This window comes from Arachis hypogaea, chromosome 3, assembly GCF_003086295.3.
Source record: "Arachis hypogaea cultivar Tifrunner chromosome 3, arahy.Tifrunner.gnm2.J5K5, whole genome shotgun sequence".
Lineage (NCBI taxonomy): Eukaryota > Viridiplantae > Streptophyta > Magnoliopsida > Fabales > Fabaceae > Arachis > Arachis hypogaea.
This window is the reverse complement of record NC_092038.1, coordinates 122,511,651-122,537,584: the sequence shown is the minus strand read 5'-3', so window position 1 is coordinate 122,537,584 and position 25,934 is coordinate 122,511,651. Positions and strand designations below refer to the sequence as shown.

The window sequence follows — 25,934 nt, the reverse complement described above, 5'->3', positions numbered from 1 at the left end:
GAGGGGATTGAATGACACTCTTCAAAGGCTCTTGTCTTGGCCATCAGAGATAGGTGCAGCAAATTAAGTAGCTGGAGTTTGAACCATCAGTACTGATAGACTGATTCGTGTGCTGATGGTCTCGCTAGCTTGTTGTTTGGTTATCATATTTTCTTTATTTTACCATATTGTATTTCTCTTTGTTTTCTTGCCAATTCCATATGTACTCGCCACTCTAGAGTGGTTGCTTCTTAGTTTCTTGTCATTGACTATTTTGGAAAAAAAATAGTTAGTCAAAACTTATCTTATTTAGCATTTATCAATTATTGCTACAATTAATAAATGCTAAATAAAATAAATTTAAGTTCTTTTTGTCTTTAGTATTACCAATATATTAAATTATTAATAGGAGAAAAAATATCATTTCAATGAGTAATGTAGACTTTGCCACTATCTAACAGGATGACAATGGGACAGCAGCAAGACGAATATTTAAGTACTTATACCCATCCTCAATATCTACACATTGTCTCATTTTTTTTGTTCTATTACCCACATATATTTTAAGTTTTTCTTCATATCTCCACATTTAAATCCACAAATATATTCTTGTTCCGTATTCGTTCCACCCCATCCCAAAACCTAATTAATTTATAATTTTTCTTAAAAAAATCTATAATATAAAGATAAACAAATTGAACAGAATTCATAAAACATGATTAAGTATTTCGAAATATAATTAAGTTAAAAGATAATCCTAAATTATTCACAATACATAGTATATAAAAATAATTAGATCTTATACATGAATAACACATGTATATATACAGAATAGGGCAAAACGGGTAACAGGCTAAGGCAACTATTATCCATACCTGTCCCATACCCAAACAAAATATTCAGGTCTTACCTAAACCCATTTTATACCCATTCAAAATACCCAATCCATTTGGGGCAGAATAGATCGACTCGGGTCGGTATAAATTGTCATCCCTACTATTTGGTAGTCTACGTGTGTTTCAGTTATGATTTATGATTAATGAAGCTTTCTATGGTAGTGAAAGTATTTCAGGATCTTAAAGGACTTGAGTATGAAAAAAAATTAAAAGAAACTAGGGGGCTAATTCATAGATATGCTATTTTTACAAGAGTCCAAAATTTAAAAATAATACCATACAAAAAACCTGATTTATAGTTATATCGATATATCTTATTATTATTTATCTATTTTTCAGTTATATTGGTGTTATTACTACTAATGTTATTATTACATTTTATTATTATTATTATTATTATTATTATTATTATTATTATTATTATTATTATTAAAAATTTATTTACTATGATATAAAATAAATTTTTTTTACCTCACTGCTTAAAAAATATGTGTATATTTTTCTTTACAAGACTAAAATAATTTATTAACTACTTGGATTACAAACAATTTTAATTATTGATTACTACTTATTTACCATTACTAGAGATTTAGAATTATAACCATTAAATACTATTTAATTTAAATTGATATGAATAATTTTAAATATAAATAATTAAAGCATCATAGTTAATAATCATAAATGTATTTAAATTTCAAATGTCAATCCTTTTAATTTGTCAACTAATTTTATTTTAAAAAATTCATTAAATTTACATGATTGAATAAAAAAGATTTAGAATTTAAATTGCTCGTTATTAGTTGTAACTATTAATACAATAAAAACTTTTAACTTTTATAAAAATATTTATAACAATTATAAAAGCACAACAAAATCTTGATTATCAATAAAATTAAAATAATAATTACAACTAAATATTTATTAATTTGTTTATAAAGTTCAAAAAAATTTTTGTACTCGTTTTTTTTTCAATCTTATTCGTTATTCTAGTTGTATCCGTTGTAAAATGTAACAAGTGCAATACAAATTTTCAAACTTTATACAAATAAGTACAATAATTATAAAAAAAAAGTTTATAGCAAAAAATTTTATATTTTATAAAAATATTTATGGTGATCATTCTTTACAAAATTTTCAACTCATTTTAACTTAAACAAAGTTTTATTCATATATGACATTAAATTAGGCTAAATCTAACACCACCTACTTAAAATTCATCATACATATAGGGGCTCAATTTTTTAGTTATGGACCCATGAGTGTGTTGTCCTTGGATATGGAAATAGGGAGTGCTAAACGAAATGGTGGGACAACTTTATGTCATTGGTAGGTGTTAGAATTCGCAGGATCCAAGTTCTTTGTTAAAAAAATTAGCAAACAAATCGGAAGATACGAGTTGTCCATGGCTGAAATTTGAATTTTAACCCATGCAAAACGGACCGTGCGTTTTGTGTGTGTGTGTGTGTGTATATATATATATATATATATATATATATATATATATATATATATATATATATATATATTATCAATCCGAAAATGAAATCGTACAGTCCGAGTTTCTTTTTATTTAATATTAATTTGAATCAGTCAACCTTAATCGGTGAGTCCGATTTAGGGTTACTGTAAATATAAAAGTGTGCATCTCGTACAACAGTTTTAGATCCCATCTTCTTCTTCTGGTTTTCTGCATTCGTATTTTTCTCCTTTATGGTATGTAATCCAAAAATTTGTTAGTGTGGTTTCTGTTGTTATTTAGTAGAGTGAGAGAAATGGATGATAGAGTTCTTTTAAAAGTGTATTATTTTGGTCAGATTTTGTTACAAACATCTAAGGGTGTAAAATTCATCTGTGAAAATCCGTAAGATGTTGTTATTCCCTTCACAATTTCATTTGAAGGGCTTAAAGGTGTGATCTATGAGAAGATAGATTCTGAGATGTCAAGGAGAATATCTTGTATTTTATACAGATATCCCATACCGATGTTTGGTGGATTCGTCCAATTTCAAACCAAATATGTAACGGATGAAGCTAGTTTGCAAGAGATGTTTTCAATGTATATTGAAAGTCATGCTCAAATTCGTTCATCGAGTTGTACGTTGAGTTCGAACAATCTGAGGCCGACCGGAATATTGTACACGAGGATTACAATAGTGACAGTGAAGAAGAGTTCGAAAGCAATTACGAAATTGTTAGTCCAGATGGTGATGAAGATCAAGGTGATGGCATCATGGCTCCAGATGTGACAGACGTGGCAAATGCACTCGCAAACGAAGTGCCATTTGAGGAGCCATCTTTCATGTGAGTTTTGAATTTGGATGCCATGCATGTTCCGGAGTTTCCGGAATATATGAGTGCAGGTACGTGGTTGCCTATATTTATAAATAGGATTAGAAGCTTGCAATAATTTAGATTGATCAATGGACGAAATAGTAAAGCAATGTGTGAAAATATACTAAACTAGCGTTTGTGTATCGGTTTATTTAGTTAAGTTTAAGGTAATAATGTTGTTAGTTAGCTATTGATTTAGTTTAAAAAAAATAGTATTTATTAATTAGTATTTGATTATGTGTTTATGTTATTATTTTCTTTAGAATGAGACAGTGACCAGATGTACAGTTATTTTTATATCATAATTGATGCTGTAAGTATTGATTTAGTTGTGGTTTTGATTATTAAATATTCGTGTATTAAGTATTTTTTGTTCGGCTGCCTTCGTCGCAGAAATTCCTATTGTCGCAGATGGTGAATTTGCCGTTGGGATCGAATTCAGTTCCAGAGAAGTTGTTATTAAGGTAATGAAAGAGTATATCATTCGAAGAAGTGTAGACTACCGGGTGTATGAGTCGGAGCCGTTGACATTTTATGCCAAGTGTACATAGTATGGGTTAAGGTATGATTGGCTTGTCAGGGTTAGCATGATCAGCAGGAAGCACTATTGGGTTATAAGGAGGTATAATGGTAGTCACACCTGTACCAGAGCAACCATTTCTCAGGATCATTCTAAGCTGGATTCGATCACAATTGCAGAAGCCATCAAACCGTTGGTCGAGGCTGACCCCTCGTTAAAGGTAAAATCATTTATTGCAGAAGTGCAGTTGAAGTTCAATTACATCGTCAGTTATCGAAAAGCATGGTTGGCTAAGTAAAAGGCAGTAGAAAAAATAAACGGAGGTTGGGAAGCATCGTATGAAGCATTGCCTATATGGTTTGAGGCCATGTGTCATAAGGAGCCATCAGCTGTTGTCCATTTTGAGACTATGCCTGCATATCAAGGTGATGACTTGGTGACTGATATTCGGGTATTGCATCGAGTATTTTGGAGTTATTACCCCTGCATTAGAGCATTCAGACATTGCAAGCCAATTGTCTAGGTGGATGGGACTCACTTGTACGGAAAGTATAAGGGTTGTCTGTTAGTGGTAGTTTCACAGGATGGCAACAACAATATATCATCCCAATTGCGTTTGCTATTTTGGAGGGAGAGACTTCTGATGCGTGGCACTTTTTCCTCAGTAACCTGCGACAACATGTTGTCACTCGGGATGGTGTGGGGCTGATATCTGACCGACATGAATCCATCAATGCAGCAGTGGCACGCAGTAACGAAGCTTGGTCACCTCCCAGAGCTTTTCACATGTTTTGCATTAGGCATATAGAGTCGAATTTTCTGAGAAAATTCAAGGCACCGTACCTACAAAAATTGGTCGTCAATATAGGTAACGTTGAGTAATTCTAAGATCGTGGCTATCAGAGTTACTTTCAAAAAGTGCTTGTCATCCATTTTTTTTACGATTATTTTCTTGTCATCGTGTAGGTTATTCGCAAACAGTGTGCGAGTACGAAGTGCGTTACCAGCGTTTACGAGAACGGGGCAAGGCTTACACTGGTTAGACCGAATTCCCCGCGAACAATATGCGTTGGCATTTGATGGTGGCTATCGATGGGGCCACATGACGACGAACCTAGTCGAGTGCATCAACTCAGTATTGAAGGATGCACGCAATCTACCCATTACTGCTCTTGTCAAGGCAACTTTCTACATGCTTAACGAGTTGTTCACCCAAAAAAGAGTCGAGGCGGAAGTACGGATTAATGCTGGACATGTTTTTTTCGGAAGTCGTGACCTCAAAGTTGCATGCAAACCAGTTAGCATCAGGAAACATCCAGGTCAATTGCTTTGACCGGCAGAATGAGGTCTTTGAGGTGCGTGAGATGCCAAGTGGACTACAATATGCCATCTACCTCCGTCGACAACGATGTGACTGTGGTGATTTCCAAGTGGACCGGCTTCCTTGTCGCCATGTATTTGCATGTTGTGCAAATCAACGACTATATTGGCAAGCCTATGTGCATGATGTGTATAAGATGGATCAAGTTCGGCGGGTGTACCGAGCCAGGTTTAAGCCACTGGGGAATCCTACTACATGGCCCGCTTACAATGTGCCTCGCTTCGTACCGAATCCATTCCTGAGATGCGTAACCAAAGGTCGCCCTAGGATGGCACGCTTCTTGAATGAGATGGATACACGAATGCTATGTCGCCCCAGGCGATGTAGGGAATGTGGGGCTGAGGGACACAGTCGTAGCAGAACCCATCAGACAGCTGGTGCAAATGCCGACGGAGATGCTCAATAGATTCATACATTGTGATATTTGAAAATTTGTAACATATGACAATCTACCCTGTGACAAATACGACTTTATGTATTATCCAAACATTCCTCCAAGATTATGATATTTGAAACATTATGTAATGATATTTGAAACATTACCCTGTGGCATTTCACGTACCTCTGTATACTGTTTTCATCAGTCAACTGTAAGTTTTCTTTTAGATCCCGCAGCCAGATCAGTTTTATGCAGTTTTCTCTACATGCTGACTTACTGGGTGCAACTCCAAATTGGTGTAAACACTCCGCCTCCAAGGCTTCAAAGCTACTCATTGTCATCCCTGTGACTGGAAGACCGTCCGTCGAAAGGCCAAGAATTATTGCCACATCTTCAAGTGTCATAGCACATTCACCAATCGAAAGGTGAAAGGTATGCGTGTCTAGGTGCCACCTTTCGATTAGAGCATTCACCAGTGCTTTCTGACATTGGACTACCCCAATCTGAGACGCATGATAAAATCCAGTTAATCGTAAATGCTCCTCCACCCTATCATTGTACCGATCCGGAGGAACTGGATGATCACATGTCAACATCCTCAAACTCTACAAAAACATAACAAATTATTATTAGTCAACTCGTTAACATTTACTAATTTACTAGTAGAGCAACTAAAATATCAAACTCGTGCTAAACTTTTTCCTAATTACAACAATTAGTAATAAGTACCATGAACTAACCATCAATTTATTAACTCTCAAAAGTAACAAAATTTGCACAACTAACTCAACAACATATTAATTAAAACCACACAAGTATCATAAATTATCTTACCAAATCCAACTAAAACAAATAATTCTAACTTCTAAATTTACTTACTAATCCTAAAAATTATTCACAACTAACTATTAACAATAACAACTAATACATAATTCCAATTCTTATAAACTAATAATGCTCTTAATTAATTAACAATTACAGAGTAGTTGTTTATTTATTTATTCACGGTAATAGAAAAAATGTTATAATAACTAAAATCATAATCTCTAAATTAATTAATAAATTTAATTCACTAATTATAATTTTAAAAATTATAACTTTTAAAATTATTACAAAAAATATTCTAACTACGTTTAAACAAATATTCTCTGTATTATTTTTACATATATTTCTAAAGAAACCTAACATAATCAGGTCAAAAAAATAATAATCAATTACATTCCTAAATTCAATTCTAACAACAATAACAATAATAATTAACTTCCTAACAATAACAATTATAATTATAAAAACCTAAAAAAATTTCCAAAAATTCCTAAATTCAATTCTAACAACAATAAAAATAATAATAATTAACTTCCTAACAATAACAATTATAATTATAAAAACCTAAAAAAAAATTCGAAAAAAAATTACCATAATCAAGTCAAAAAAATAATAATCATTTACACTCCTAAATTCAATTCTAAGAACAATAACAATAATAATTAACTTCCTAACAATAACAATTATAATTATAAAATATTAAAAAATTCCAAACAAAAAAAATACCGTAATCACGTCAAAATAATACATATTTCTATTCAACTTCTAACAATAACAACAATAATAATCAACTTCCTAACAATAATAATTTTAATTATAAAATATTAAAAAAATTCAAAAAAAACCTACATCTGGTAAAAATGATAATAATTCCTAAATTCAATTTCTAACCACAACAATAATAATTAACTTCCTAATAATAATAAGTATAATTATAAAATTTAAAAAAAACTTACATATTTTAGATGATTAAGATAATGTATAATATGAAGTTCAGGACGATTAACATTTTTATTTTTTTTTCTTTGGCATCTTCAGCTTTCTATTATCACGCAAGCTTGAAGAGTAGAGAAAGGAAGAAGACAAAGTAGTAATGGCTGTTCTTTGGTAAAAGGAGTGTGGGTCTCAGTATGGGTTAATGTTGAGTAAGACACCGTTGGGGGAGGCATTTGAGCGCAACAAGTGGTAGGGGTAGCACAACAGGGAGGGTTCGTTTTCTCATCTACAACACAGACCGTCCGAGTAGCAACATAAAACACGCACGGTTCAATTTGTGGTATTCCTGACACCACACTCAAGTGAAGCACTCCCTTTCTTCATAACGACGTCCAACCCATACTTTACCTCCATATGAAAATTAAAAAGCGACATATAGGGCCAAATTTTCAATTACTATATTTGTGATATGGACTCATATAAGGCACTAATATGAAATTTGAAACGCTAGTTTACAAAGGTTCAGTCTCTACTTCTTCTACTAAAGACAAAACCAAATTTAAAATTATTACATAAAGAATAATTTGATATTTTTATGTTTAATGTGAAAAATATTTACTTTTTAAAAAAAAATCTGAAATTTTGATATTTTAAAATTAAAAATCAAATTTTAATTTGTAATACAATTAAATAATTTTATAGATAAAAGGACATTTTTTTATTTTATATTTTATAATATCAAATATTATTTATTTATGATTAACAAATTAAATTACTAACTGTTCAACTTATTTAAGTTACCAAAAAAAATTAAATTACTAACTTGATGGCACTAAGTATTTGTATGTAAAAGAGGAGATTTTAAATTTAAATCTTTATTTTTCATCATATGTATAAGTATTTTTATAAAAATACAAATTTTATATTAAGAAAGATTATTAATTTTATTATTAATATATTAGAATTAAAAGAATTAAAATTAGACCGTAATCAATATATGTGTAACCTCTTTGTCTTTAATTACTATATTAATTTAAAATCAAAGAAAGATTGAAATTGTTTATTTTAAATATATAAAAAACAATTAAAAAATTGACTATGTTTACTTAATTAATAGAATTATATGAATAATAAATTAAATAATATCTTCGTATTTTTAATAATTGTATTATTCATAACATTGTAGTTACCAATATTTATCTACTAATCAATTTAAATATATACAAATTACATAGTTTGTAAATAACAATTTTAAATTTGATATTTACTTTCGATGATAATTTTGTTAAAAGATATGAATTAATAATATATTTTTTTGGTAGCAATAAAACAAAATAAACAAATTAATACCATTTTTCTTTTTTTTATCATTATAAAAAATAAAGAGATAACTGATTTTTTATTTAGAATTGATATATACTTTTATATATATATAATAAATTAATTTTATTAAATACGTATTTATCACAAACAAATTCATATTTTTTTTATTAAATTTATACTTGCAATTATTAACATAATTGGACTATCTTTCAATTCATTCATTATGATTTTATCAATTTAGAAGCTATCTACATAATATTAAAAATTAGTATAAAAAAATCATCATAGTCACAAAAATGGCATATTCCCTTTAGTCCATAAAGAACTAATTTATACTTTTGACAAATCCTTTATTTTTTGACACTTGATTGAAAGTAGTTTTCACAATATGACCAAAATTGGGAATAAATTCATTGATGGCTCCAATTAGTACATGAAAAGAGAGAATTCTAATAGAAATAAAAAAAAATAAAAAACAATAATAAAATATATATTGATACACATTACACATCTGTTTTTTATTTTTATCTATTATATTATACATAATAAAACTTCAACCACTAACTACACAATAATTTCTTTGATATTGTCATCAAAATTATTGTAAATTAGAATTATATTACTATTAATTACATATAAAAACACTAGAAAAATAAAATTAATAAGAAAACAAATAAAAAATCAATTGTCTAATCAATTATAATCTTAACGATTAAATTATATAAAATCAATATTCAATATTGAAAAGTATTTATTATCATCGTTATTTTAATATCTATTATTTTATGTAAAAAATGTATTTTTTGAATTATTTACCCAAATACTACAACTTTCAAATGTTACAACATTAAAATAAATATTTCTATAACTAAAAGTCCAACTACAAAATAACTTATTTATAAACTGCTATTAATAAAAGTCTTTATATTTTAAGCTCTTCTCTCAAAAGAACTTATTTAAATAAGTTATCCAAACTGGGTCTAAGCAGAGAATGGAGAACTACTTTTTAGTCTGGGTAGACAACTTGTGCCTTGATGGCGGCCTCAGTTTGAAATGCCGCTCATCATCACTGGACTCATATTCAGAAATCGTGCTGCTCTGCCTTCATAGTAGCCTTTCGATGCTGCCTTGAGATGGGCTGAAGATGTGGCAGGGGGACCAGTTGAAGCAGCTTCAGTTGTGGGGAAGGCAGATATCTTCCTCTTCTTGGTCATTTCTTCCTCAGCGGGGAAGCTTATGCGGGAGAAAACACTGGCCTTCTGCTTGCGGTCTCTAGCTACAGCAGACGATAGTGCAGTTGAGGAGGTTTTGGTGACTGGTTCAGATGACATCCGGGAAGAGTGGCGATGGTGGTGATGGCCTCTTTCTCGATCACGGTGGTCCCTCTGGTCACGATCACGATCATGATCATGGTCACGTTCACATTCCCATTCCCGATCCACATGGTAGTCAGCTTTTCTCTTGATAGGACGTGGTGGAAGCTTTTCTCTTGATAGGATGTGGAGGCTCCACCTATGGTTGAGACCAATCACGGTGACGATGGGGTTGAGGATGGTGGTACTCACTACTTGGAGGTGCTGGAAGTGATTTCTGCGTTAAAAAAACAAAACTTTTGTTTGAAACATGGTTTTAGTTCTTTTAATTATTATTTTTTTTTTTTTATATTCCTCTTGACACCACAATATTCCATGATAATTTCCAATGACAATAATATTACAAATAATAATATGTAAGCAACATAGCACACCAATCACGTTTTCTTTCTATATATTAAGGAACACTAACACAGGACAGAAATATGGTCACCCAAATGAATTTAATTAAGGAAGATAGCTTAAGAGTGACTTGGAGGACAGCATTAAAAGCTGCCTTTCATATTCATTTTCCAAAAGACACTTCATGCGTGTTGTGCATTCTAGTAATTCAATCGATCTTTGCCAGCATTGCTACACATTTTGTACATTTCAAGCAGCTAACTCATGATAGTTTAGAATTATTCATTCTAACAGCTTATATTAACTAACTCCGTCTTGGAACTTAAAGGAATCAAGCCAGTGAAACATGAGTAACACACTAGTTTCAATGCACATGATATTCTTTTTCGCTCAAAACACATCATTTTAGGACACATAGTTTGAGCAGTTTGTGTTTGTTTTTGTTTGGCGCACAAGGTGGCACACTCATCCTTGTTACCCTTGTTACAACTTCTAGACCCTGCATAATATAGACTAGAAGTTTACCTCTCAAAAGGCAGATCTATGACATGACAAGAATGACAAATAAAACATTTAACTGCCACAAAACAGACTAACAATATACTGACCCAAGTTTGTTTTATGTTCGAAAAATAAATAATGCAGTCCAGACCATGTATTAGTTATTAAAACCATATAGACAAAAATTAGGAATGTTAAATTTTAATCACTATACCCTGCCCTCATTAGTGGACAACAATTATGAACAGAACCCTTACAACCAGGATAAAAGCCATAAATCTAAAGGTATCATTGGGTCAAAGAATATCGAAAAACAATAGTCCATAAATGACCGCTACAGAGACTCTGAATCCAGAGAGAGCATATAAATTTAATCACATTACTGTTACCATCCAAATGCAGCAATGCAACTCTAATCTAGTTATACCAATTCCCTTTTAATCAACTTTAAACCAACCGGTGGCTGTTGATTAGAGATACATGGTTCTGAGTGGGCACTGCTCCCTCAACCATTTATGACCAACAAGAATAGTACTCTGTAAAACAAGCAAGACTAACTGCTAAAGACTACTATCATCATTTAAGAAGCCAAAACAGTTAATGGCATAATCTAAAGCAATTACTGCTCAAGCTCAAGGTTCAAGTTTCTACCAAAATTTAGTGGGAAAAACCTAGAAAGGTAAATGATGCATACAAGTCCACAGATAAATAAAGGCAAAATAAGAGAAGAAAATGCACATACAGTTTTTGATTTCATAGGAACATCCCCACTACTGCTCGCTTCCCTACCAAAATCTCGATCTTTGGAGAAATCCCTATTTCATTAAAGAAACACTCATTAACAATGATAAACAAAACAGAAATACCTCGAAAATAACCCACATAAAATTACAAGCAACAAGAACCACGATAACATTGGAAAATTTGGCAACAAAAAATTCATTAGACAACGTCAATAAAGAATAGATTATCTTGTAAACCAAAGCTTTTGCTATGATTAACATGCTACCCTTGTCCTTTATTAACCCAGGAAAAAGGATAGCCGTACACGCTACAAATCATAACTATTAGAAAGTAAAATTATGTTAAATCGTAAACAAAACAGAATCAAAATACAGAAGAAATATGCAAAAGATAATATAGACGAGAAATCATGTCTAAAACAGTTATAACTCGGTGGTAACAGACATTTCACTGTTAAGTTTAAATTCCATATATATATATATATATATATATATATATATATATATATATATATATATATGGAATGACATAGGTGTCAGTTTAAATAAAGTTACAGTGATCATAACTATTTGTCTCTTCATTGCATAATCTAATTCGTTTTTTGGAATATATCCAATGGCATAAATCCCTTATCTAGAACTTCCGCCCTATTTAGAATTTCATTGCTTAGGTTTTTTCCCCTTCATTTTGAGAGTTCCAACAATTATTGAATTCATCATAGAAGATTTTTTCTCATGTTAAAGAGTCTATTCTTTTTCCATCATTTTTAGAGAAGTCAACAAATTGGGTGGCGCTCATAACTATTTATAGGATATATATTTTTCGATCCAACTATTGGATCACACTAACAAATAATAAAGATCATCTATAACACATTTTACCAAAATCGAACATTAACAAACATGTAATTGAAGACCTCTTTATCTATGTATATTTTGAACAAACATATTACATTATTTTCAAGTGCATAAAAGATATAACAAATGATTTTAGATTGACAAAATATTTTTAAGTTGATCTATAATATATAAGTTTCTAATCCAATGGTTGATTTTTTTCAAAAATTACACAAATAAAAAGTTGAACAGTAAATATTTACTTAGATCGACACTGGTGTCAATTGATTATATATATATAAAATAAAATGAATTGCCATCCAGGAGTAATTCTGTTTTACCTATCAATCCGTTTCTCATTTTCATGCTTTCTCCAACGATCAGCTTTCCGAGCTTCAAACTCCTCTCTACTCATAACTGGAGGTGGAACATTCATCCCCATCCCATACTCAGCAGCAAGATCCCTAAACAATAATTTAGCTTTCTAAAATAGTAATTATCTAAATATGCAAGACAAATTTTGATAATAAAAAAAGGTACATACCTATGAGGTGGAACAACAGGCATCATGTAACCCCGCATGCCAAATGGATCATGAGGCAGACCACCTGCAAATGGCATGTCCAAGGGGCCCAGGCCATAACCCATCATTTGCATCGGGCCACCATATGGTCCCATAAATCCTTCCATACAAGGTTGCATGCCATTCCAGTATGAACTGTAACCAGGTGCTGGGCCCATTGGCATCATGTAGTTCTCAGCCCCAAGGTCGTGTGGGGTTTTCCACTGAAAATCTGCAAGAGATAAAAATAATTTGACATTGTTACAAATAACATAAATAGAGGTTAAAAAATAAAGACCTCTGTATTGCACTCTTCCCCCGAATGTTCAAAAGCAGCAATCCGGTTTGCAAAGTTTAATATAAAGGAAAAGTTACAGATACATGTCCAGATTTGAACATAAATATATAGATTCGAATGCAAGAGAGTAGATTTACCATTTGCAGGCAAACAGACTTTCTTCCTTTTTTTTCTTCTTTCCTGCAAAGTTGAAAGTTGAAACTACAAATGAGATTGTCATCAAAGAAAATAAATTATTACATGTCTTACACACGATGACATGAGCAATCTACATTACCTGCCTCAGCAGGAACCATTTTTTGCTGGACTTCCTCCTCAACCAACTGAGCACTCCCTTGTGAGGCTGGTTCCTTTACACTCATCGACTCATGTGTAGCTTCACTTACATCAGGCATTCTGGGCTTCACTTGCTCTGATGTTTGCAATGGAGCTGGAGCAGAAACTGTTTTTTTATCATCAACAGTTTCCGGTGCAGATAACTGGAAAAAATATAAGGCGGCTAAAAAAGAGACAAAAGTGGCTGTAAGTGAAGCAAGAACAAGAGCATATGAGGGTCTCTACCAGTCTTTGGGCACGAAAGAAGGAAAAAAAGGTATATATAGAATTGCAAAGAGCCGGGAAAGAAGAACGAGAGATTTGGATCAGGTTAAGTGCATAAAGGATAAGGATGGAGAGGTGTTGGCTCAAGAGGAGAAGATTAATGAAAGGTGGAAGAGCTACTTCTACGAGTTATTTAATGAGGGACAGAAGACTCTTCCGAGCCTTGGTCGATTATGCAGAAGGGAAGAAGATCAAAACTTTGACTACTATCGAAGGATTCGGGACTTCGAGGTAAAAGAGGCTCTAAAGCAGATGAAAAATGGCAGGGCAGTAGGACCTGATAATATCCCGATTGAGGTTTGGAAGGGTCTTGGAGGAAAAGGCATCAACTGGTTAACCAAGCTTTTTAATGAGATTTTAAGGTCAAAGAAGATGCTGATGAGTGGAGAAAAAGCACCTTGGTACCTATCTATAAGAATAAGGGGGATATACAAAGTTGCGGAAATTATAGAGGAATTAAGCTTATGAGTCATACTATGAAGTTATGGGAAAGGGTGATAGAACGGAGGTTGAGAAAAGAGACACAAGTAACAGAGAACCAATTTGGATTTATGCCAGGCAGATCTACCACTGAAGCGATATACCTATTAAGAAGGATGATGGAGAGATATCGTAGTAATAAAAGGGATCTACACATGGTGTTTATTGATTTGGAAAAAGCGTATGATAGGGTACCAAGGGAGGTTTTATGGAAGGTTTTAGAAAAGAGGAGAGTAAGGATCGCATATATTCGGGCAATTAAAGACATGTATGATGGGGCCACAACTAGTGTGAAGACTCAAGGTGGTGTGACAGAGGAATTCCCTATTGGTATAGGATTACACCAGGGATCATCCTTAAGTCCATACCTTTTCACATTAGTCTTGGAAGTACTCACAGAGCACATCCAAGAGCCTGTGCCATGGTGCATGCTTTTTGCCGATGATATCGTCCTTATGGGAGAGTCAAGGGAAGACCTAAATAAGAAGTTGGAGTTATGGAGAGAAGCTCTAGAAGTGTATGGTCTGCGCATAAGCCGTAGCAAGACGGAATATATGGAATGTAAGTTCAGTCTTAGAAGGGAAAACTCCAATATAGAGGTGAAAATTGGAGAGAACACCCTACGAAAAGTTAAAAGTTTTAAGTATCTTGGGTGCATCATACAGGATAATGGAGAGATTGAACATGATGTCATAGGATCCAAGCAGGTTGGTCAAAATGGCGGAGTGCATCTGGTTTTATATGCGACAAAAAAGTGCCTTTAAAACTTAAAGGTAAATTCTATCGCACCGCTATAAGACCGGCTATGCTGTATGGTACGGAGTGTTGGACAGATAAAGGGGAGCACGAACATAAGCTGAGTGTGGCAGAGATGAAGATGTTGAGATGGATGAGTGGTCATACGCGATTGGATAAAATAAGGAATGAAGATATAAGAGAGAGAGTTGGAGTAGCACCCATTGTGGAAAAGATGGTTGAATCGCGTCTCAGATGGTTTGGACATGTGAGAAGAAGACCGATAGAACATCCAGTCAGGAGGGTGGATGAGATGGAAGATGGACAAAGGGCGAAAGGCAGAGGAAGACCTAAGAAGACCATCCATGAGGTGGTCAAACGAGATCTACATGTAAACGGTCTCTCTGTAGACATGATACATGACAGAGCACAATGGCGTCGTTTGATTCATGTAGCCGACCCCACTTAGTGGGACAAGGCTTTGTTGTTGTTGTTGTTGTAACAGTTTCCGGTGCATTTGTCATTCCTTCATGAACAAGTGAAACCTTTGGTTCTCCCTTAGATGCAGCCGATGAGGTTGGAGATGGAAGCTTCAGTTGTGGACAACGAGCAGACTCCATATCTGGAAAGGAGGAGAAAACAATTGCAATTTGCATGTTAGTTTCAATAAATTTTTAGCCAAATAAAGTCCACGTAAGAGTCACATGATAAATAGTTTCAATAACCTTGAACTTGAAAGGTGCTCCCAGAGTTTTCAGCACTGCTATTGCCTGACTCCAATATACGATTAATAGTATCTCTTAGGGTCTTATTTGGTAAAAGATCATCTGCAAGAATATTTGTTGCACCACATATGCACATGGACTTGGAGATAATATAGTCCCTAATACCTGAAAAGAAATTTCAGAATGATATTCACAAAACTTCATCTGAGATGTTTGTACATCGGGAAGAAATGCTGAGGAGAGATTATATCATCTAAAGCATTCTTTACTTGCTTAATGAAGAATTATAAGTTTAAAAACGTAAGTATTTACTCAAATTCTAAGAACCAGGACTTCTTCAGGAAGACAAAGAAACATACATTTGTCACAAAAGCTTTTAAAACAGCACTTGCTTGTCAGCACAGCATCTTTCATCACATCATTGCACAAGGGGCAGTGGAGCTCAGGTGGTAGATCCCCAATAGAACGTGTGGTGGAAGGTAAACCTTCTATTTCTTTCTCAAAAGCAGCCCTGTTTAGCAGGATTAGGTGAGAAATACAATATCAGTCCTACATATGACAGAATGGAGACAAAGAACTAACATGTACTCACTCATTTGGCTTCAATACAGCTACTGAACCATTTGGTAGAGCATAGGAACCTTGTGGGTTCACCATCAGCATGGATCTCGGAATACCAGTAGGTTGTTTAACTCTCTTGATGTCATAATTTGGATCACCGTTTGTAGGGCAGTGCTGAATAAAATGGCCTACAAAAAAAGTTTAATAAGTAAGCTAAGCATAACCGACAATGCCATCCAGCAATTTAAGCAGATTTAGAGCCCCTTTTTCTCCCTGATAATAATAAAGAGTCTAGGAAATACCAGGAACCTTGCACCTGTGACATACATAGCCTTGGGGAGGTGTTTTCCGCTCCAGCCCTACTCAGTAAGTGAATAAGCATTAGAACAGTAATATCAAAATCAGTATTCAAAGCAGGCAGTGACTCAAACTTGTATAGAATAGGAAAAGGAGACTCACCAAAACCACGACCACCCCCCATCCGTCCACCCATACCTCTTCCAAAACCTCTACCAGCACCAAAGTCCGATCCTTGACTGCATGCCAAAAGGAAACTTTAGATATCGCGAAGTCTAGAGTGACAATGATTTCACCAAAACAAAGCACATTTGGTATGTGAAATGAAATTTTCTGCAGAAATCCTTATGCAGGAATGATGGTAAATAAGAAACAACTGCTCCTCTAGTACAGGTGCTGATTCCAGAATGAGCAATCCCTTCCACCAGAGATTATTGACCATATTATTGCAGGTGAAAAAGAATACGAAGTTACTTATTAGTAATTCATATTCATATTTACAGTCATCATCCCTTTTTATGCTGATTCCAAGAATAAAGAAAGACAACTGAAGGAAAGTGGATAGTTTACTCCCCATTGCCAATCCAAGGCAGGAGTATCAATCAAAGCCTTTATCTTACTTTCTTCATCAGCTTTGTTGGTTGGAGGAGCTTCAGGAATTAAGTTGCTTGATTGAATGGGTGGTACATCAGGAATCGCATACAAATCATTTCCAAATTCATCCCAATCTGAATCTTCTGGCTGTCATGTTATGAGAAGGTAAATAAAATAGGAATGAAGTGGAATTGTTTATTAAATAAAACACATGGAAAGCAAAACGGGACTTACATATTTTACAGCAGATGCATCTTCAGCTGGTAAGCTGCTGTTTTCAGGTTCGGCTTCCATAGCCGTATTTTCCACCTTTTTTTGCCTGCAAAAGCCAAGGAAAGTAGCAACTCAACGCAGAATTTTTCTCACAAATCAAAAGGGTAGTTTCTTGGGAAAACTGTGTGACTACAACGTGAAGTATCAAGATGAGAATAGCAAGCCCATGACTGCCCATTTCAGAAACCAACATGCATGATGCATGACAATAGTCCAAAAACCAACAACAGTAATAAGATTAAAGGTTAGAGATAATACTCTAGTTCAGTAACAATTGGTAAACGTGGCCGACCAGTAACCCGACGAATTAACACTGAGGTATTTTTAGGAATCAGCATTGCTTCATCAAGATATTCTGAAATTCCAAAGAGACAGAGCAGCTATAAAACACTGAATATGCCATTCATCAAGGCAATTATATATATTAACTACCATGCTGCAAATCCTGCAAGGTTTGGGCACTTGTAATTCCTACAACTAGCTTACAACCTCACTGGAACTCAAATTCTCAACACCCTGGCCTACATTCTAAGCATTTTAACTTTGAGGATTTCCTATTCTCTCATTGTCTTTTCGTTTGATTTTTGCAATAGAAGAGGTGGAGGCCAATGTTAGTCAAATAAAAAACACTACAAACCAAGAATTTCATCGTAAAGTGATTCTCATGTACTGACAGTGTAATCTTATATATTTATTAACCAATAGAATTCATGAGAAGGAGTATCTAACTGTCAAACACAACAATTCCCTGATTTTTATTGGACACAGTGTAAAACAACACTGTCAGTGCATGAAAATAAAACATCAAACTCAACTTCAACACCATGAACTCCTGAAAGCCAAGACTAGCAAAAATGTTTACTTTCAGAGGAACATGATAAACACTGAGAGTTTAACCACGAAAGCCCTTCTCAAAGGCAAAGAGAATGCAATAGTTCCATATTTTAATTTTACAATTAACCCCCCAAACTCATGGTATCGCCACCCAAACAGCTATCTGAATGAGAATAACAATAGTTTTAATTAAAAAGCATCAGATGAATGAGAATAGCAATAGTTTTAATTAAAAAGCCTCAGAACCAACCTTCATTGGTCTGGGCGTTGGTTACCACGAGATCAAAATCAGTACCCCTGCCTAAATGCTTGGATTCAAATATTTTTTCTTTCAATGTTCCAACAGAGATGAAAGGACCGTCCATGGGAATTGAATCATAATCTCTTGCACTCTTAAATTTATAATACACCGCCATTCTTTCTATGTAAAAAAAAAAAAGATTAAGATCAACGATAACAAAAATAAACAATGTATCAAAAGGACCTATGAAATTCCAAAACTAGAATGGCCCTTGATATTAAATAAATCAAAACAAAACAAAACAAACAGTACAATACTATATCCAAAGCTCTATTTCTTTCTTCTTCTTTTCTCTGTTTTTGTCCTCCACTTGCAAATTACTAGGGTTAAGATCGATCAATCGAGCCCACAAGGCTGAGACTGAGGCTGAGAGAACGAGCACTACTAGAATTCTCTTCTGCCAGCAAAAATCAACGCGGAATCTTGAACTTCTTCACAAAATTCCGTTACGCATTCAGAATCTCCGCTAATTCAGATTGTGTTGCAGCTGCTCTCAATGAAAACCATCACAAATCAGAGTATTCCGAATTCGACCGATCCAAGAGAAGAATCTCCGTCGAAATCCTCTATGGAAACAGAAACCACCGTGGCACCGGCACAGCGACAGTTAGGAGCTGAGCGATGCAATCGTCGAATCGATAGCAGGAAGAACAGCAACAATTTCCGACGGTCACGCTTCGACAACCGACCCAACTCGGGGAAGAACGTGAAGGAGGCGAAACTGCGAACTCGGATTTGGACGAGCCTCTGCGATTGAAACTCTTGAATGAGAGAATCAGAACAACTCCGCGTGCGGTTGCAGAGCTGGAATCGGAGATCGATGGTGGAAGATTGAAGGAGAAGGGGAGAATGATTAATTAGGGTTAGGGTCAGAGTTGGGAAAAGTTTGGCTCTGGGGCGTGGAAAGAGAAGAGCATAATCCAGTGTAGAAAGAATGCAAGGAGATGAAAGTAAAACAATTTCGGATGGAAATTTTGGGGATTTCTGAGACAAAGACCAAGAAATCAAGTGGCTTGATTCTGAGGTTAGAGAAAATTGTTTTATTCTTAGGTATATATATAGACCCATGTATCCAGTGTTCAGATACGCGTTTTTTTGGCTGTCAGCCATATGGACTAACATCTTTTTAATTAATTTTTTTTTGGAAAGATTAAAGATTTTTTTTAATATTACAAAAAAATAATATTTTTAGTATTAGTATTAAAAAACAAAAATACTATTTTATTTTTAAAATTATTTAATTATATTAAAAATTAAAATTTGATGTTTATTTTAAAATATTAAAATTCCAGAAAGAGTTTACTTATAAAAAAAAGAAATTGCAATTGTTTAATATAGTTTGACAAATATAGGTTGACAAATTTTTGTTAATAAGAATTTTTTTAATAAATTAATTAAATTAATTATTTATTTAGATAATTTTTGAAATATTTACATTTTTTCTTTTATTAATACACATATCTTTTTAAAATTTAAAATATTTTAAGAATTATATATCAATAATTTATTTATTTATTACAATAATTTGAATTGGAATGGATGGAAAAATAAATTTAAATTGATGTAATATAAATTTTATTATTTTGAATAAAATTAATTGGTCTAATAAAAAAAAAGAAAAGACATATAAAAAATACTTAATTGAATTTGGTTATAAAAATAATTTGATCATATAATATTTTTTATTTTTTATTATTTATCTCTTTAGAAATAATAATGATATAAATAATAAAAAATATACATTTTTTTATAATATATATCAATAAATAAATTATTTATTTAAAAAAATGTCTAAAATAAAAAAAAGCTTAAATCCAATAAAAATGAAAAATGACAAGAACATGTAACAAATTTGTAAATATTCTACACAAAAATATTTATATTAATATATTTACAATTCCACTCCAAATTTATTTAAATTTCTCTAAGCATCTTGATCTTTTAAAAACCATTAGATACTTTCACCATATTAGACTCTTCCATGATTAATTGGTCATACAAGACTGGACTTTCAGTTTTAATCAACAAAGTCATGTTGACAAAGAAAAATTGTCTGTCAACTTAAAATATGAAACAAGATAAATAAGCCATATTTCTTTATTTCTTGAGACAGTACGGAATAGCAAAACCGACGACGCTGTATTTCCAATTTCCAGAAAACTGAACCATTCAATAGAGAAGTTTCAAAAGTCTAGTCCAAAATCAATTATAACATACAAATAATACATTTTGTTGAGTTATATTTCCTAAAAAGTCAAACTCTCATGAGGTGCAATTCAATTTGTCAATGACTCGAAAGTCTTGTATGTTTTCGGGAGAGAATTCTACAAGGACATCGTCCAGTTGACGAGCTCCATATTCAATCCCTGCATTCCTCATATTGACTTGCGACTTAGCAAGCACATAATACTCCTGCCTCCTCAGCTTTCATCATCAAAATTAAACAAACTGGGTTCTGAATCATCTCATCTAACAACTCATGTTTTGCGGCGTGGCTAATCATCAATTAAAACTTGCCCCCAAAAGAAGATAAAATATATAACATAAACTGCTAACTTAATACATGTGTGGCCGGTATTACAAAGGTGACCTGAGCTTACGCTAGACCCTTTCCAACTCAGTCTTGTGTTTGTCCATTTGCTCTTTCAACTCTTTTTTCCACTCCAGAACTAAACTTTCTTGTTTCTTTATCAGCTCATTTTTCCTGTCAAGTTCTTCTTCCATGAGAGTGATATCCTGCTTCAACAAGATATACAAGAGAAATAACTATAATGATATAACCCGGTCAGTGGGTGTAAGAGCATTAAAGTACTGCAGTCGCCACCATACCTTTCTAAGCATTTCAACTTTAGTCGGCTTATCCTCACGTTGCAGACTAATAAAATGAAGCTGTAACTTCTTGGCAGCCTCCATAAAATCTCTAGCATACCTATCCACATCAACTGATAAAAAACCATCCAAAAAATGAAAGCAAGTTAGGTTACATAATATGTTTATCTCATCATGCATTGCAAAATGAGAAAACCATTTGAGTCCCTTCTTGACCAGTACCAAAAATTCATTTTCAATTAATTCTGGGTATCGACACTTAGCAGCCCCTACTTTCACATTTCTTCATGTGAAATTACTTGGTCTAATTCTATTTAGACCGAGATGGCTTTGCAAATAACTCTATTTGAATTCCATTTCATTTAATATTTTCATTCCCTATGTTTTCTTTTTTATCAGGATCTTGTAAAAGAAATAGTGAATGTGGGAGATAAGATTTTGTTGTTTTCACAATTTCATAAAAAATTCACAAAACTATGAAAACATGGAACACGGGAAACAAATCAGTAATATCCTACAACATATGCTCGAAAAACAATCTTAAATGATAAAGTTAAATGACTTGGTGTGTAATATGTACATATATATGTATGTATCTATGTCCAGAAAACCCCCTCTAACAATACCTAAATGGTTTCACTGTTAAGAATTATTTCGGAGGCATTTACCCACATTTTCTTCTTAATTTAGTTTGAATAGATGATCAGTAATATAAGCAATTCTTTGAGTCTTGACTACTATATCTTCTTCTGACACACATGGTGTTCTACTCAGTGCAAAATTTTATAATCACTGGAGTGCAGGACAATAATATAGAATAGCTTGTTAAAAAATCAATCTATTCTGTGGAAAAAAAATCAAAATTGCTCTTTCTCAGTAAAAACACATCCCATTTTAAATTGTTAATGATCATTTACACCCTACCCAAAAAAAAAAGACAGAAACATTTGACATAATGATAGGTTATACAAAAGTACGGGAAAGTTGGAATGAAAAGGGGTTGGTAGTAACTGACTCTGATGGGAAGGGTGGGGAGAACGGTCAATAGCTTGAAGTTCACGGGCAGGCAAACAGGGAAGCAAAGCAGCCTCCAAAGCCATAACAGAAGAAACCATATCATCCTTTGTAGAAGCAGCGGGAGAAGATGCTAGTTGCTGATCAACCCCCTGCTGTTGTTGCTCACCTAATTGCCGATCACCCATCTACCCCTTTAAGAAGTCTGATTCTTCAAAGATATTGCAGAGTGCAGTTTCAATTGAAGTGATGTAGTTTGAGCAAGGTTCTGAAAACCGGACCAGTCATCAAACTGCTCTAGTTACTGGTCCAACCGGTCTAACCATAGTTCAACTGGAAAAACCGTTCCATAATAAAATAATAAATAAATTATAAATAAACATCCTAAATATCTTTGAAATTTAAAACCCTACATAAAATATCACCAACTAAATGTAATTAATCATCAAAATATGCAATGACTTGCAGCAAATTTATTGACAATTAACATAATTATACTTCCATTAAAAATAGCTGGATTGAATTACAATGCACAAGTTAAAGATAGAGAATATTCTCTTAATGTAGCCAAGTAAAAAAGTAAAACAAAAAATGATAGTGTTGCACAATAAACACACAACAGAGCCTGAAACAAACACACAACAGAGGCTGAAACAAAAACACAATAAAGCCTGAAACAAAAAAAAATCCAACACGGAGGAGGGGTAGCAAGTCGGCAGAGATCAAGAACAGGGACAGTGCAACCAAACAAGGAACAAAATGAAGAAAACAGAATTTTTTTTTATAACAGAACAATCAAAACATGAATCATACAATCACTAATTGCAAATTTTTCTTCATAAGAACAGAACAATGAAAACATGAAGCATATAATAAATCAAAAGATCATCAATTGCAAATTTTTTAATAAGAACAGAAGTTAGAACAGTGAAAAAAGAAGAAAGATTAACAGTTTTCAACCCAATTTTAACAAAGCTCATTACAATGATTAACAACAACAAAAAAAAGCAATGAAGGAACAGTGAATCAGTACTAGACAGAAACAGACAGTAAAGCAGTAATAGAGTTATCAATTTAAAATTTATCATCAAATACAATCGGTGAGCAAAACCAGTCAACCAAGTACTGACTGGGCATTCGGAAAAAAAAATCAAAAGAACATTTAAATCACAGCAAAAACACAACAACAACAATAGGAACATTTAAAACAAAGCAACCCAAAAAAAAAATCTAAAAATCACCATTGCTGAAAACAATGATTTGATACGTGTATGCTCAAAGAATTAAAAGCTAAGCTCACAGGAAAGTGAAGAATACCCAAACCAAAGAACAGAAAATCACAACAAAAACAAAAAAAATTAGAAGTAACAGAAAAACAACAGAACAACCCAGAAGAACACTAATGCAAGTGGAATCATCATGTTAATATGTTTTCTGCAAAGATGCTATTTGTGCAGCTAAAATTTCCTAATTACTAAGATCCAATTATTCTAATTTCACATGCAATCAACTTACTAAGTTTCTAAAAGCTAAAAATTATAAAACCAACCAGAAATATGGTTAAAGCATTTCATCAAACATGTTGAGGCGGTAAAATTAAAACGAAATAAGAGAATTCAAAGCTTAATATCAATGTGATAGAGAAGAGAACATAACTATTGTAACTTTAATTCAGTCTATGAAAAAATCCAAACCACTACCAAATCAAAGAGTTACTTATTGTAATGGAAATCATAAGTTGCAGAGTTTGAAGCAGAGTATTGGTGCTGTGTGAGTGTATTGTCTGGTGGCGGGTTTAGGGAACTCACGGCGGCGACAAAAGAGAGCAGTTCGACGGCTAGGTGGAGCGCGCGGGTTGGTCGCAGAGTTTGAAGCAGAGCAACGTGGCTTCCAGACGAACGCGAATGCGAACTCGAACGGTGAACGGCGAGTGAACGCGAACGGTGAACGCCGAGCGAACGTGAAGACGAAGAACGCGAACGAAGACGACAGAAACGCGAACGTAAACGGCACACAAACGGCGACGGAAGCGCGGCTGAGCAGACAAAGACGACGGACGCCGAGCTCGAGGAAGCAGCCGCGATCGATGACAGCGAACAGGGGTTGAAGACTTGGAGCACGAGGGAAGCTAGATAGACGGACGGATGGCGAACTTTGAGTGCAATGGACGGCGGCAGTATGCCACTCCTTGCGGCGGTGGGGTAGGCTTACAGTGCTAGGGTTTTTTGGCTGGGTTTGTGTGATTTCTTTCTGAATGAAAGAAAGGGAGAAAGAAACGAAGGAGCCTCCGTTTTTGTTTAAACCGGACGGGTTCTGGTTCGATCCGACCGGCTGGTTCTTAGTCGGTTTAACGGTTTCTCAACGATTTTTTAAACAACAGTTTTACATGTCTGATTGGACTGTTAATATTGTTGGTTTGCGATTGAATCGGTCCAACCGATCAGTCTGATCCGGTTTTTAAAACATTGGTTTTGAGTCGTAGTTTCTGGTGCGGAATGACCGAAACCCAAGTAGAGGATCTCTGTTTCTAGATATTTGATCGGATCAGGTCACTAGTTTAGGCCACAAACCCACCAATCAGCACGGCAGCGGAACACGATTCCACCTTCTTCCCTGGCGACTCCACGCTTCGGCAGCTCCTTCGTGCCGACAGCAGAATCGCGACAATACTACCTTAGTTTCCTTCTAAGTTCTGACTTTGCATTTTAGGTCAATCTGTGCTTCTGACTTCTGAGTTCTAGCTTTTGCCCTTACTTCCTTTGTATCCGACCCATTTGGGGATATTGAGCTTTCAAGTGGGTTTCGTTTGGATTTGCCTTTGAAATCCCGTTTGGGCTACGGAAAAGGATTAGTTGGGCTTCGATAACTATAAATCCAGCTCCCTCTCTGACCAAATAGAATCGAGTTCCCGCCAATGAGCCTTAACTCACATGGCATATCTCTCCCTCCTCACCTCAAAAGTCTAAGGTTCAAATCTTAGAGAGTGCAAATGAAGAAAAAATTTGGTAAATATGTGAAGAGTGTGTGGATGTATTGTGTACCTAAAATTGGAAGTTGTCCAATCTATTGGGATACCTAAAATTTGAGATTGTCTAATCTATCGACCAAAAAAAAGAATCGAGTTCTCCAATTACCAAAAAAAAAAACATATTGAGATTGTCCCTTTAATGAGCTAACGTATTGACACCTAGATACTCACGTTGCCTGCACGTGTCCTTCCCAAAGCTTTATACTAGGAGAAATAGATCTTCTCAATTTTTTTAACAACTGAGGGAGTAAAATATAATCTTTCACCATTAATTGTTATAAGTATGACTAAGAAAAAACATGAGAGAGAGTACATTAAAGGATCATATATCACACTTTACTTCCTCAAATTTTTTCAACAATTGAAAAGATCCATTCCCTGTACCGAGTAAGTGTAAATGGGTATTAGCGTTTGTTGTGTAGTTGTTACAATTGTTG

The 25,934-nt window shown here is 33.9% G+C and overlaps 3 protein-coding genes and 1 pseudogene across 4 annotated transcripts; 1 reads left to right on the top strand and 3 right to left on the bottom strand.

Annotated features, from left to right (window-relative positions):
- Positions 1-5,090: 5,090 nt before the first annotated feature.
- LOC114927483 (uncharacterized) lies at positions 5,091-5,513 on the top strand. The gene has a single exon (XM_029297455.1). The coding sequence runs from the start codon at positions 5,091-5,093 to the stop codon at positions 5,511-5,513; it is 423 nt and encodes a 140-aa protein (XP_029153288.1).
- A 65-nt stretch (positions 5,514-5,578) lies between these two features.
- On the bottom strand, positions 5,579-7,061 carry LOC140183571 (protein MAIN-LIKE 2-like). The gene is made up of 2 exons (XM_072232025.1): positions 7,038-7,061; positions 5,579-6,091 (listed from the first exon to the last, which is right to left on the bottom strand). Exons 1-2 carry the CDS (start codon positions 7,059-7,061, stop codon positions 5,579-5,581), a joined length of 537 nt encoding a protein of 178 aa, XP_072088126.1.
- Positions 7,062-9,451: 2,390 nt separating this feature from the next.
- On the bottom strand, positions 9,452-19,701 carry LOC112791202 (E3 ubiquitin ligase PARAQUAT TOLERANCE 3-like; annotated as a pseudogene).
- A 1,045-nt stretch (positions 19,702-20,746) lies between these two features.
- LOC112791201 (mediator of RNA polymerase II transcription subunit 28) lies at positions 20,747-24,738 on the bottom strand. Of its 2 annotated transcripts, none has more exons than XM_025833934.3 (4): positions 24,186-24,738; positions 22,471-22,802; positions 21,456-21,568; positions 20,747-21,362 (listed from the first exon to the last, which is right to left on the bottom strand). In XM_025833934.3, exons 2-4 carry the CDS (start codon positions 22,655-22,657, stop codon positions 21,228-21,230), a joined length of 435 nt encoding a protein of 144 aa, XP_025689719.1. In that variant the 5' UTR covers positions 22,658-22,802; positions 24,186-24,738; the 3' UTR covers positions 20,747-21,227. The 2 variants fall into 2 exon arrangements, with proteins under 2 accessions (XP_025689719.1, XP_025689718.1); XM_025833933.3 differs by having other exon boundaries at positions 24,278-24,738.
- Positions 24,739-25,934: the final 1,196 nt, after the last annotated feature.